This window comes from Gambusia affinis, linkage group LG18 (assembly GCF_019740435.1).
Source record: "Gambusia affinis linkage group LG18, SWU_Gaff_1.0, whole genome shotgun sequence".
In the NCBI taxonomy this organism is placed as follows: Eukaryota; Metazoa; Chordata; class Actinopteri; order Cyprinodontiformes; family Poeciliidae; genus Gambusia; species Gambusia affinis.
The window spans coordinates 25,309,892-25,322,985 of record NC_057885.1 but is presented as its reverse complement, the minus strand read 5'-3'; the positions used below and the strand labels follow the sequence as shown (position 1 = coordinate 25,322,985).

Sequence of the window (13,094 nt, the reverse complement as noted above, 5' to 3'; positions counted from 1 at the left end):
GGTTTGAACTCAGTGAAACAAGAATTGATCTTTCTGATGAACTGACATGTTTATTAATACAGATGTTGAACTTTGAGAGATAAATTAAGGATTTAGAGAAAGAAACTGGATTCATTTATTCTGTTCTGATGTATAAATTATTTTAAAAATTCTCTCACTGCTTTGCAAATATTAAAAATGATTTGAGAAATGGACCAAAGTGACGGAGAAAAACTGAAACGTCTTGATGAACAAAGATTCATGTTAGGAAGCAAAAATTAATCACAAAACGATCAAAAGAAACTTGGAAAAAACTTTATTTATTTAAATAAATAATCCACACAAATAATATATAAAGAAATGTAATCTGGTCGATAAAAACAAAGATCACGGTGATCTTCAGTCCATGGCGCCCCCTGGTGGCAGAGCAGAACCAGCTGGGATTCACTGAGATCCAGATGGAAACGGAGGGAAGAGCAGCAACACGGACCGATGATGTCACAGCTGTTAGCTACACCTGGAAGAGCCTCAGAGCTTCATCATGATGAAGAAGAGGAGAGGGAGTCTTCCTCTTCTTCCAGATAATAATCACAGCAGCCAGAAAAACAGAACAACCAGAACCAGAACCAGAACCAGTCCAATGTGTCCTCGACCTGCAGAACAGAACCAGGAATTAGTCTGATCCAACTGAAGATCATCATCTGATCTGGATCAGAACCAGGAAGCTGCTGGTTCTGATCCAGACAAACACTCACCTGGAGGAGGAAGATGATGAAGAGGAGCAGATGGAGCAGCAGCTACATGCAGCTGGATGATGGTGTTTTCTAAGACGGATCTCTTCCTGCGTGTGTTGCTTTTTATTTCAGTCTTGACACGACACTCATACACTCCACTGTCATTCTCTGTCACATTGTTTATAGTCAAATTGATTTCTCCATCAGAGGTGTTAAAGTTTTGTTCTGTTCGGCCCAAATACTGTGGATTCTGGTGATTTACATTAATCTTGTTATTCCTGTAGAATAACACATATGGTGGTTCCAGGTCGTCTCTGGTCAGTTTTACAACTGTAACGATGCTGTTCCTGTCAGCTCTACATGGCAGATCAACGTTCTGTCCAGGTTCTGCTGTGATGTTTACAGAGAGTTAAACAGAATCACTTCTCTACCTCCACTGGTTTCATTCATCTGAACTGACCTGCTGCTTCACAGCCTGACGGGTCGATCCAGAGAGCCAGGAGGAAACAGAGACATGCTGCCATGTCTGTGACGCAGGACATCGATGGACCGACAGTCTGGAGACCAAATCTATGGAAGCTGCCAGCACAGACAGACATGCATTAATGAGTCCAGGTTATTAATATCTGTAAATGTGTGTTGATGAATGTTATAGGTTTAATAAATCAGAACGTCAACAGAACCTTCACTTGGTTCTACTAGTGGACCAAAAGACGGAGAAATGTTTTAATCAACGTCACGTTTGGAAAAGAAAAACTTGGATATTGTCACATCAAAAGGTTTTACATGAAACGATTTACTGTAAACATTTAAAATTCCAGATATTGTCTTGAATTTGGAGGAAAAATACTGAATTTACATATTAAAAAAACTGAAATATACTGATATTTGCAACATAAACTGAAAGGTTCAAGTGGTCAACATGTGAGATGAATTTGTGGATAAAGTCCAGAGAGTCAGAGGCAGAACTGGGATCTGGATCAGAACATTTCCTGGTCCAAACCGAACAGCCAGGATGCAGCTTCTATCTTTATCATGCAGTGAATATTTGTAGTGTTTTAGAGGAACTTCATTCATAATTTCATGTTGTTGTGATTTTATTCTCTGATTCTCACATTTTAGTGAAAGTATTTCCTGCTTTTTCATAAAGTTCTTATTGTTAGACATGTTGCACATGAACAAATGCAGCTAATGACAGACACATGCTGAGGCGTGGCCTGGGGTGGCCAACCCACTGCCTGACAGAAATCTCCCAGGTGAAGGACCCAACCTGCAGTGTGAGCTGGAAGCTGCTGATTGGTTGAGAGTCAGAGAGGAAAGTCTGGCTGGAAATGGTTTTACAAAGGAGATGAAGGCTGTTGAGCTGAACTTAAAGGGAAGGAAAAGATTTGTGGATTCTTGAGAAACACTGAACTGAACTGGTGGATTGTTTTTTAGGAACTGATGGATCCTGGATTTTTAGAATATTTACTTATTTTGATGGATCTTTAGTGTCTTTTTAAAAAAAAAAACATTCCTATTTAGTATATTATTGTGCCTTTACTGCCTGCGTCCTTCACCAGGAATGAACTAGTGACCAGAGCAGTTTCCAGTCTCTGTGGTTCTGATCCAGCAGCTCAAGTTCTGATCCAGATGGTGTTCATTTGGACCCGGGAGTTCTGATCCAGAAAAGGAGAATCCATTTGAACCTCTGGTATTTCTGTCTCAAGTGTCTGATTTACAATCCAGAACCTTAAAGCTTGTTTTTGTTGTTTCGTGTAAATTTCTTGTCTTTTGTCAGAATATCAGTAATAATAAATCTAATGCCGTCAAAAATGGAGAATTGTCTTTTTTGCACTTAAATCTGTAAAATTTTCAATAGATATTGGTAATTAAGAAGTTGATAAAAAAAAAGAAACACAGTAAAAAGATCCATCTTGAATCTACAGTCTTGAATCTACAGTGGTTTCCACCAGATGGAGGCTCAATCAGAACCCATCCTCAGTCTGGGACGGATCAGCTTGAAAAGCAGCACTGACTCTTTTTAAATCACATTTCAGATCGTTATTTACAATATTTTGGCAGAATTTGTGAAATATTACAAAAACGATTATGCAGGAAGTGTCAGGAGACAAAGAGTTCTGGTTCTGTTCAGCTGGAGAACCATCTTCATGTTCAGGTGTGTCTGCTGTCAGATCAACTCTGACCTGAAACACTGAGCCTGTTCCTCATCTGTCCTGATTTACTTCACTGAATCATTGAAACAACTCAAACTTTATTTCTGAATGAGATAAAAACCAAGAACTAATTAGAGTTTTCTGTTAGAGTTTGAATAACCTGTTTTCAGTTTTATTGATCATTTTCTTCTGATGCCTAAAGGAAAAACAAAAAGGTTACAACAGTTTAGCTGAAGCTGCTTTCAGACTCTCTGTGTGTAAAAACAACAGAAAAGTTTCTAATCTAGATTTAATTCTAGGAATTCAGTTGCTTCTTTCTCAACAGATATCCTGTCAAAGGTAGTTTAGTAGGTTAACTATATCAGTAACCAAAGGAAACACTTCTTTAAACGATTTGTCTTTTATTGTTCCAAACATCCAGGATGAAACATTTTGTGATGACCTAGAAAGAAATGCTAGGTTTTGTCTATTTCACTGAGGAGGAAGTAACCAAGCTCACAAAGATGTCAATAACTAATTTATTTATTTAGTTTGATTGATTTAATTTGAATAAACTCAATTTAACTGATGAAAATTCCATCAAGCCTTTCCTGCTGAACAGCTGGGAGTTTGGAAACTGAACTAAAAACCAAATTGTTTTTCTCTAATAAGGATGAAAATGTTCTGGTTTTTAGGGTATTTTTATGAAACTATTGTTTTCAAGGAAAGGCCAGTTTATGTTTACACACATTTCATCAACAAAACAATTAAAAGTCCTTTAAATGGTGAAAACATAAAACATCAATCAGATTAAAAGACATCATGTTATAGTGACATTTTCAGGAAAAGTTAAAAAATGTTGACTAAAATTAATGATCTATGTGTTTAATCAAAGACAGTTCTTAGAAAATATATTTGGTCTTATTTAAAGGAACCTTTTTTTATTTTCTGGAAGGTTGCTCTAGATATTTGGTGCATAGAATCTGAAAGCTGCTTCTGTTGGTTCCTCTTCCAGCAGGTCAAAGGTCAATCTCCCAGGAGGAGCCATCTTTCTTTTCAAAGGGAGTTTCATTGTCTTGTGTTTCACACATCAAAGCTGTTCCACTATTAACTGTAATAACAGTTTGATTGGCTATAAATTTAGTTTGAGATACCAAAGAAATCTGAGAATAGAAAAGATTCTCTGAAAGTTGTTAAAGCTTCACCTGATAACAGTTTGCTGTGATTTCATTGTCTCTCTGTGGTGATTTACTCACGTCAAACTCTGATTATTACATCATGAAACTGGATTTTAACCAGCTGCCAATCATTTTAAACACTGTGAGGATGAAGAATCTGGTCCAGATTATTAATAATCACAGAAACGTAGCAGAGCAACAACAACAGACGACCAAAACAAAAACACAACTGAAGTTACTGTCTTTGGACCTAAAGAGGAACGATCTACAGTTATAGATCTAGAGTCATAGATCCAGAGTTATAGATCCAGAGTTATAGATCTAGAGTTATAGATCCGGAGTCATAGATCTAGAGTTATAGATCTAGAGTTATAGATCTAGAGTCATAGATCTAGAGTTATAGATCTAGAGTCATAGATCCAGAGTCATAGATCTAGAGTTATAGATCTAGAGTTATAGATCTAGAGTTATAGATCTAGAGTCATAGATCTAGAGTTATAGATCTAGAGTCATAGATCCAGAGTCATAGATCCAGAGTCATAGATCTAGAGTTATAGATCTAGAGTTATAAATCTAGAGTTATAGATCCAGAGTTATAGATCTAGAGTCATAGATCCAGAGTCATAGATCTAGAGTTATAGATCTAGAGTTATAGATCTAGAGTTATAGATCTAGAGTCATAGATCTAGAGTTATAGATCTAGAGTTATAGATCTAGAATTATAGATCTAGAGTTATAGATCTAGAGTTATAGATCCAGAGTTATAGATCTAGAGTTATAGATCCAGAGTTATAGATCTAGAGTTATAGATCTAGAGTTATAGATCTAGAGTTATAGATCTAGAGTTATAGATCTAGAATTATAGATCTAGAGTTATAGATCTAGAGTTATAGATCCAGAGTTATAGATCTAGAGTCATAGATCCAGAGTCATAGATCTAGAGTTATAGATCTAGAGTTATAGATCTAGAGTTATAGATCTAGAGTCATAGATCTAGAGTTATAGATCTAGAGTTATAGATCTAGAATTATAGATCTAGAGTTATAGATCTAGAGTTATAGATCTAGAGTTATAGATCTAGAGTCATAGATCTAGAGTTATAGATCTAGAGTTATAGATCTAGAATTATAGATCTAGAGTTATAGATCTAGAGTTATAGATCTAGAGTCATAGATCTAGAGTCATAGATCTAGAGTTATAGATCTAGAGTTATAGATCTAGAGTTATAGATCTAGAGTTATAGATCTAGAGTTATAGATCTAGAGTCATAGATCCAGAGTCATAGATCTAGAGTCATAGATCTAGAGTTATGGATCTGAAGAGTCAACGCACAGCTTCACGTCTTCCAGCTGGAAACTAGAGATCAGGCTGACCTCTGACCTCTAACCCCTGGGTTCCACAGTGGATCTTCTCCCAGCTGCAGAACTTTTCCAGAACCAGAGACTAAAGTTTCAGATCAGAGAAACTCATCCAGGCTTTAGTTTTTCTTTAGTGGCTTTGACTCCAGAGTTTGACTCTGGAGTTCTGACTAGAACCAGGAGGATGGAGACACCACCTAGTTCTATACCTTCTAGTTCTACATTAACCAGTTCTACATTCCTTCATTGAGAGACTTTAAATTCTGCTGATAGTTCATAATTCACTGATCAGATGATCAGATCCAGAATAATGAACTGATGATTTCAATAAAACCTGCTGCTGGTTGAAGATCTTCTGACTTTAAACATGTTTATATCTTCACTAAAATATCTGAAACTTCATATTTAAACTTTGAACGTCACATGAATCTGTTTTCATCTGTTCTATGGTTTCATGGTTTGGATCACATTGAACTGAATTATTTAAACTTGATAAACCAGATTATCTTCCATTATTAACATTATATATTAATAACTTTGGTCATTAAGGTGTAAAATATGAACTGATAACTGTTCATAATTTTATTATAGTGAACCTGAAATGTGAGTCAGAATAAAAAAACAAGACAAACATAAAACCAGAAACATGATCAGTATTTGTGAAAATATTAACTTTTAATTCAGAAATCTTTTTATCAAAAATAATATGTAATATTTTTACATTAAATTCTCATCAATAACAACATATTTTCTTTCTCAGAACAACTTTATCTTTCAGGTTAAAGGTCAGACATAAAGGTCACATCATGCTTTAGATTTACAGAGTTTAGATAGAAGAGATAAAATATCAATAAAACTGATCAGAATAAAACTAACATGATGATTTATAACATTATTTAAATAACTTAATGTTATAAATCAGAGCATGAAGATAATAAACTTCCTGCTCTGATTCCCCAAAGGAGGTAAAAATTTATTTACAAATAAATACATAAAGATTATTTATGAAAATTATACATCAGTTTAATTGAATTAACTAAATGATCCAGTTATGTGATTATAATGATATAAAATAAGAGCAGATTTATGAACATGTAGATAAAATATTAGAGCAGATTAAACATCTTTAGTCAATAAGAACTCAGAGAAAATGAAAATACATTATTAATTTTTCCAATTATAATTTAACATCATTTTATTATCTGTGGTTCCAAAACTGCACTAAAACATGTAGAGGTGTTTGAATTGCTTTTGGTCTGATTCCTCTCTAGGGCAGGTCTAATATAATAATAATAATAATACTATTATTATTATTATTATCATTATTATTATCATTATTATTATTATTAACCCCCCAGGAGGTGACAATCATTGAAGCCCCTCCACCACGACAAGGTAGCAATTCAACAGAGAGGACACATGTTAGTGCAGGAATCAACCACAAGTTGATCAGGTTAATATTACAATAACTGATCATTAAATTATTGATCTTCATGGTTTTTGTCTCTGTTGCTGATATTTGCATGTTGTTATTGACTAAAGACAAAGTTGATGATGATCCAGAAACAACTTTCAGTCAGATTAATGGAGGTTTCTCTGCATCTTCAGGGAAAGAAGCAGAAAGAGTTTTGATCTTCTTCCTCCTAATAACTGTTTTTATCACCATGGCAACAATGACAGAAACTACAGCAGCCAGAGCCACCATCAGGACAACAGGACTTCGACTGACACCTAACCCGTCTTGGTTCCCTCCATTCTGGTTTCCTGCAGAACAGAACCAGGAATTAGTCTGATCCAACTGAAGATCATCATCTGATCTGGATCAGAACCAGGAAGCTGCTGGTTCTGATCCAGAGATAAACACTCACCTTGAGGACCAGCAGCTACATGCAGCTGGATGATGGTGTTTTCAAAGTCGGATCTCTTCCTGCGTGTGTTGCTTTTTATTTCAGTCTTGACACGACACTCATATTTTCCACTGTCCTTCTCTGTCACATTCTTTATAGTCAAATTGACATTTCCATCAGAGGTGGGAACACTTTGGAGTTCTGTTCGGCCCAAATACTGTGGATTCTGGAGCTCTTTATCAATCTGCTCATCCCTGTAGAGAAACACGTATTGTGGATCCAGGTTGTCTCTGGTCAGCCTTACAGCTGTAACGATGCTGTTCCTGTGAGATCTGCATGTCAGAGTGACGTTCTGTCCTGGTTCTGCTGTGATGGTTACAGGATCTACAAAAATAAACAACAAACAAAATCCCACCATCATCCAGAGTTCAGCTTCTTACTTCAATAAAACACAAAGACTAAAGTTACTGTCTGTCTACATAAAAGGTTGTCAGAAAGATCTAGACATTATTGTTTACAATTTATTGCTTATAGATTTAACTAAGATCAAATAATGAAATCTGTAGATTGTTCATAACAACCATCAAAACACCAGGCGCCCCAGGAGGTCTCCTCCTCTCTGTCTGTCAGGGATCCATCTGGGATCCATCTGGGATCCATCAGGGATCCATCAGGGATCCATCTGGGATCCATCAGGGATCCATCAGGGATCTATCTGTTCCCTGTGCAGCCAGAACCATCCTGAGCTAAACCCAGTGGAGATGATGGAGAAATCTCCCCCCACTGTCTCTCCTCATCATCGTCAACAACCTGTTTTAATCACTTCCAGATCTTCAGAACCAGCCTTTCTCTGGTTCTGAGCTGGTTCTGATACTCTGATGCTGTTCAGATGAAGGTCCAGCAGAACCTGGACTTCCTGCTCCAGCTGAAGAAGGAAAACTTTCCACTGCTGGTGGTTTTCTACACCAGTGGATAGGGCAGTGGAGAGACAAGATGAGAGGAGTACAGCTTGATTGTGGGATGATTCTCCAAACCTCTGTGACCAAAGAACCCATAAAAGTCCAACAGGCTCTGGGCGTGCCGTGGTGGCATAGGGGATAGCACGACCCAGATTTGGATGCCTGGAGTCCGCAACGCGGCCGGTGAGGGTTCGATTCCCTCTCCTTCCCCCTTTCCTGTCAGCCTACTTTTGTATAAGCAGGCTGACAGGGGGTCACAAAAGACCCCCGGAAGATTAAATAAAAGTCCAACAGGTTCGGTCGGTTTGTGAGTCCAGCCACACGGCAGAAGCAACTGAACAGAACCGGTTCCTGACGAAAATCCAGTAACACCCCCAACAAACCAAACATGAATTTAGAATAATCAAACAGGATGATGATGTAAAAGCAGCAGTGATAGTTTGTTGTCTCATTTTAACGATAAAAGACGAAACAAAAAGAAAAGTTGCTCTATTTACTGCTCTATGATTTGGAGGGAATTATTCTGTTTTTTTCATAGTTAACATTTTTAACTTAATAAACATCCATGTTTATTAAGCACATGATAGTTTCCACATATCACCTCCGATGTCCACCGGATTCTCAGTTCCGCCACGTCAGCATTTTGGGATACCGGTCATATTAAACAGGCCGCGTTCTCACTCCCAGTTAGGAAAACCAGTGCAACAAATGAACCACGTGTACTAGGCTTTAGCTTACACACCAACATAGAAGCCTTATCTGATGATTTAACTAGACATTAAACTGCTCACCTTCACAGAGAGACTGATCCACAAAACCCAGAACAAACCAGAGACAGACGAAGTTCTTCATGGTGTTTCTCAGTTAGCAGAACCTCTCAGGTTGATGTTACACTGATGTTAGACTGATGTTAGACCGCCTGCTGCCTGTGTGATTCTGACTGTTTCACTGCACTGTAAGGCACATAAATACAGAGCATTATGACACAACAAGCTTTTCATTGGCTGAGGACAAAAAGATATTTGCTCACACTGATCTCCTCTCAAAGCTCCTCCCACCTCCTGCACTTCCAGTCTAACCTGTTTCTTTACTGGTTTAGGATCTGCAGAGCAGAAACTGCAGTTTGAAACTTTTTCTTTTATCTGGTTTAAAGTCATTTAAGACCCAGTTGTTAGGTAAATTGTATTACTAGTATTATCAAATATTCGTTGTATCATGTAGCTTTGTAGTTACATTTAGATAATGTTTACTTATATGCTTTTACTCTTTTACTCTCAGTATAAAGAATGTTTCTGTGTGTTGAATAACTTTGATTCCTTCCTGAGCGATAACAGTGACAACTCCCAGTAGAGTTTATTGCCCTGCAAGAAACTCTGCTCTCCTTTGTTTGTTAGATAGCTATAAAGCCGTCGCCTTGAAGACATAAAACTTGTTCTGCTCAACCCCATGCCTGAAACAACAATATTCTAGTGTTTAAGTAATCTGTGTCTAGATAGTGATTGTCATTAGTGCTGCAACTATGTGATGATTTGTTTTCCCCGCCCTTTGAGAGTTGCAGCGTCCAATGTGAGAGGGATCCTGAATGCAATAAAAAGAGAGGAGCAGACAGATGTGATTTCAGAGCGGTAGGAGATTGTAACTGAAAGCACATCTCTGTCTGTTCTCCTCACAAGTACAAGAATCTAACTCTCTTGTCTTTCCTGTCTTTGTTTAATTTGTCTTTAAAAGGTATTTAGACCTGACACCCAGTTCAGCTTCACTGCTCAGTAAAGTTAAAACCCAGAATCATCATTTGCTGTCTTTCTGTTTCTAATGTGGGTTTTTATCCCATTGTTGCATTTTCTCCATTTATTTTCATTATTTATTATTTACAGTCTCTTCTTTTAAATCACATATTAATTTATTATCTCTAATATTTCCTCTGCATTTGCTCCCCTTCTGTTTCCTCCTCTGTCCATTTATCCACAGATTCCTTTTCTCTCATGTTGTTTCCTCTGAAGCAGCATCATTTGACTCTTTTAGAGGTTTGGCAGAACCTGGTGGACGGAGATTCAGAGAAGTTTCTCTCCTTTTGGTTCATTTCTGAGTTCAGATCCAGAATGGAAAATAAAATGATTCCTGATGTTTAAAAGTGTCACATCAACACCTTCATCTGGTCTGGACCTGCTGAGAGACGATCTGAAAATAAAAACAGGCTGGAAGAGATTTACAAAGATACAGATTTGGTTTCATGTAAATAATTTACAGAGTTTGAATTTAACATTTTAAAAATAATCTGCAGATGAACAGACAAAAGAGGAAACAGATAAAAAGTTACAAATATTAGATAAAACAGACAATTAAATTTTATTTAACTCTTTATGAAAACCTGTAATATGCTGTATGGAGGACAAGTCCTGCCAAAATTGGTAACAAATGTAGAAATGAATAAATGACTTTAAATCTTTTCCTATATAATTTTCCACCTCTTTCTTTTTTTCTTTTTTCTAATTGTTTTCCTTTTTCCAGTAAATTAAAATCAACTTCCGCTAGCTCAATTATCCATGGTGGAATAACAGGAATAACAATCACAGGATTAATTAAACTATGATTTAATCCTATCTCTCTTATTTCATTTTTTATAAACCATCCAAAACTATTTATTTGCTTTTTTTCTTTTTCTTGACAAGGTTGTAACATAATATATGGAGGATAACTTTCTTTATGTCCTTTAATATTTGCCCAGTAAGTTATGGCTAATTGTTTCCTTCTGAGCTCCAACGGCATCTCACCCATCTCAACTTGTAGAGCTGAAATTGGGGTACTTTTCATCGCTCCACAACAAAGTCTTAATGCTTGATATTGTATTCTATCTATGGTTTTTAGTAAACTATTTGAAGCTGAATTATATAAAATACATCCATAAACAAAAACTGACCTGATTAGACCAGTGTAAATTGTTTTTAAAGCTTTCCTATCAGCTCCCCATTCTTTTCCTCTTAAACACCTCATTATATTTAAGATTTTTTTACTTTTTCCAACTATTTTATTAACATTAATTTTCCATGCAAGTTTTTTATCAAACCAGAATCCTAAATATTTAATTTGATCTATCCTTTCAATAACATTCTCATATAATTTGAGATTTGTAATAATATTTAACTTTCTATTAGTAAAAACAACAACTTTAGATTTAGATATTGAGATTCTAAAGCCCAAGCTTCTACACTATGTAACGCCTCTTGTAGTTTCCTATTTACAAATTCAATATTTCTTCCCCTCTTCCAAATAAGGCCATCATCTGCAAATAATGAAACGCCAAAAGATTTATCTATATTATTAAAAATATCATTAATCATTATAATAAATAGCATAGGACTTATTATACTACCTTGGGGAGTGCCATTTTCGATTTGATGCCTCGAACTTAATTCGCCACCTACCTTTACTTTTATATTTCTTTCCGTTAAAAAATTTTTAATCCATCTATATATTCTGCCTCTTATCCCCATTTGTTTTATTTTAATTAACAACCCTTCTTTCCATAACATATCATAAGCTTTTTCTATATCTAAAAAAATTGCTATTAAACTCTCCTTATTAATCTGAGCCCGTCTAATTTCATGTTCCAGACATAATGCAGAATCTATTGTACTTCTACCTTTTCTAAAACCAAATTGATAGGATTTAATCTTCTCTTTCAACTCTAAATAATAAATTAATCTATTATTTACCATTTTTTCCATAATCTTACCAAGACATGATGTTAAAGCTATTGGCCTGTAACTCTCAGCTGAATGAGGATCTTTACCAGGTTTACAAATAGGTATAATAATTGCTTCTTTCCACTTGTCAGGTAATATTCCTTCCTTCCATACCTTATTATACAATTCTAATAATATTTTTTTACTCAATTCACTAAGATTACTTAGCATACTGTAACTAATTTGATCATTCCCAGGAGTTGATTTACTGGAATTTTTCAATGCTTTATTCAATTCTATTAAAGAGAAATTTATATTAATAAGGTCCTCATTATCTTCATCATTATACAATAATTCATTTTGATTCTGTAATGTAATTTCACGTCCTTTTTTTTCTTTACTATTTAGATTCTCTGTGCTATGTATCTTTGTAAATACTCTTGCTAATAATTCTGCTTTACTTTTACTATCTACTATAATTTTATCATCGTCTTTTAATACTGGAAAGAAATATTCTCTTGATTTACCGGACATTTTTCTTATAGTATTCCAAACCTTATCTAATGCAGTATTTTTCCCTAAGGACTCACAATATTTCCTCCAATAATCCCTTTTAGCATTTCTTATAATTTTCCTGACTTCTGCCTGTCTCCTTTTGTAATTTATTACATTTTGGAAACAAATAGTTTTTTTAAGAGTTTTAAAAGCCTTATTTCGCATTTTAATTGCTATTGAACATTCTGATGTCCACCAAGGAACTATTCTCTTTTTTTAGTACCATTACTTCTGGGAATGACTATTTTTGCTGCATTAATAATGCTTTTACTAATTTCTAAATTCAATTCATTTATTGGTTTATTTGTATCTATATTTACCATATTAATCTCATTTATTATTCTAAATTTTTCCCAATTTGCATCCCCAAATCTCCATTTTCCCTCACTTTTTACCTGGTTTTCCTCTATATCAATTTCTACCTCAACAAAAATTGGATAATGATCACTTCCTATTGTACTTTTGCGACACCAAAGTCAGATCAATAACTGATTCTTTCCCTCTTATCAAATCCACCCGAGTGCCTTCACCATTATTTAACACTACCAAATCTTTTTCTTCAATCATTTCTTCTAAAACTCCTCCATTATAATCATCTTGCTCTCCCCATAAAGTACTGTGTGCATTAAAATCCCCACACCAAATTATCTTCCCTCTCCAATGTCT

At 35.5% G+C, this 13,094-nt stretch overlaps 1 protein-coding gene across 1 annotated transcript; it reads right to left on the bottom strand.

The window, feature by feature from the left end:
- Nucleotides 1-6,535: 6,535 nt before the first annotated feature.
- Nucleotides 6,536-9,132, bottom strand: LOC122820854 (butyrophilin-like protein 8). Its single transcript, XM_044098504.1, has 3 exons — nt 8,982-9,132; nt 7,253-7,615; nt 6,536-7,148 (listed from the first exon to the last, which is right to left on the bottom strand). The coding sequence occupies exons 1-3, from the start codon at nt 9,040-9,042 to the stop codon at nt 6,961-6,963; spliced, it is 612 nt and encodes a 203-aa protein (XP_043954439.1). The 5' UTR covers nt 9,043-9,132; the 3' UTR covers nt 6,536-6,960.
- Between the last annotated feature and the right edge of the window lie 3,962 nt (nt 9,133-13,094).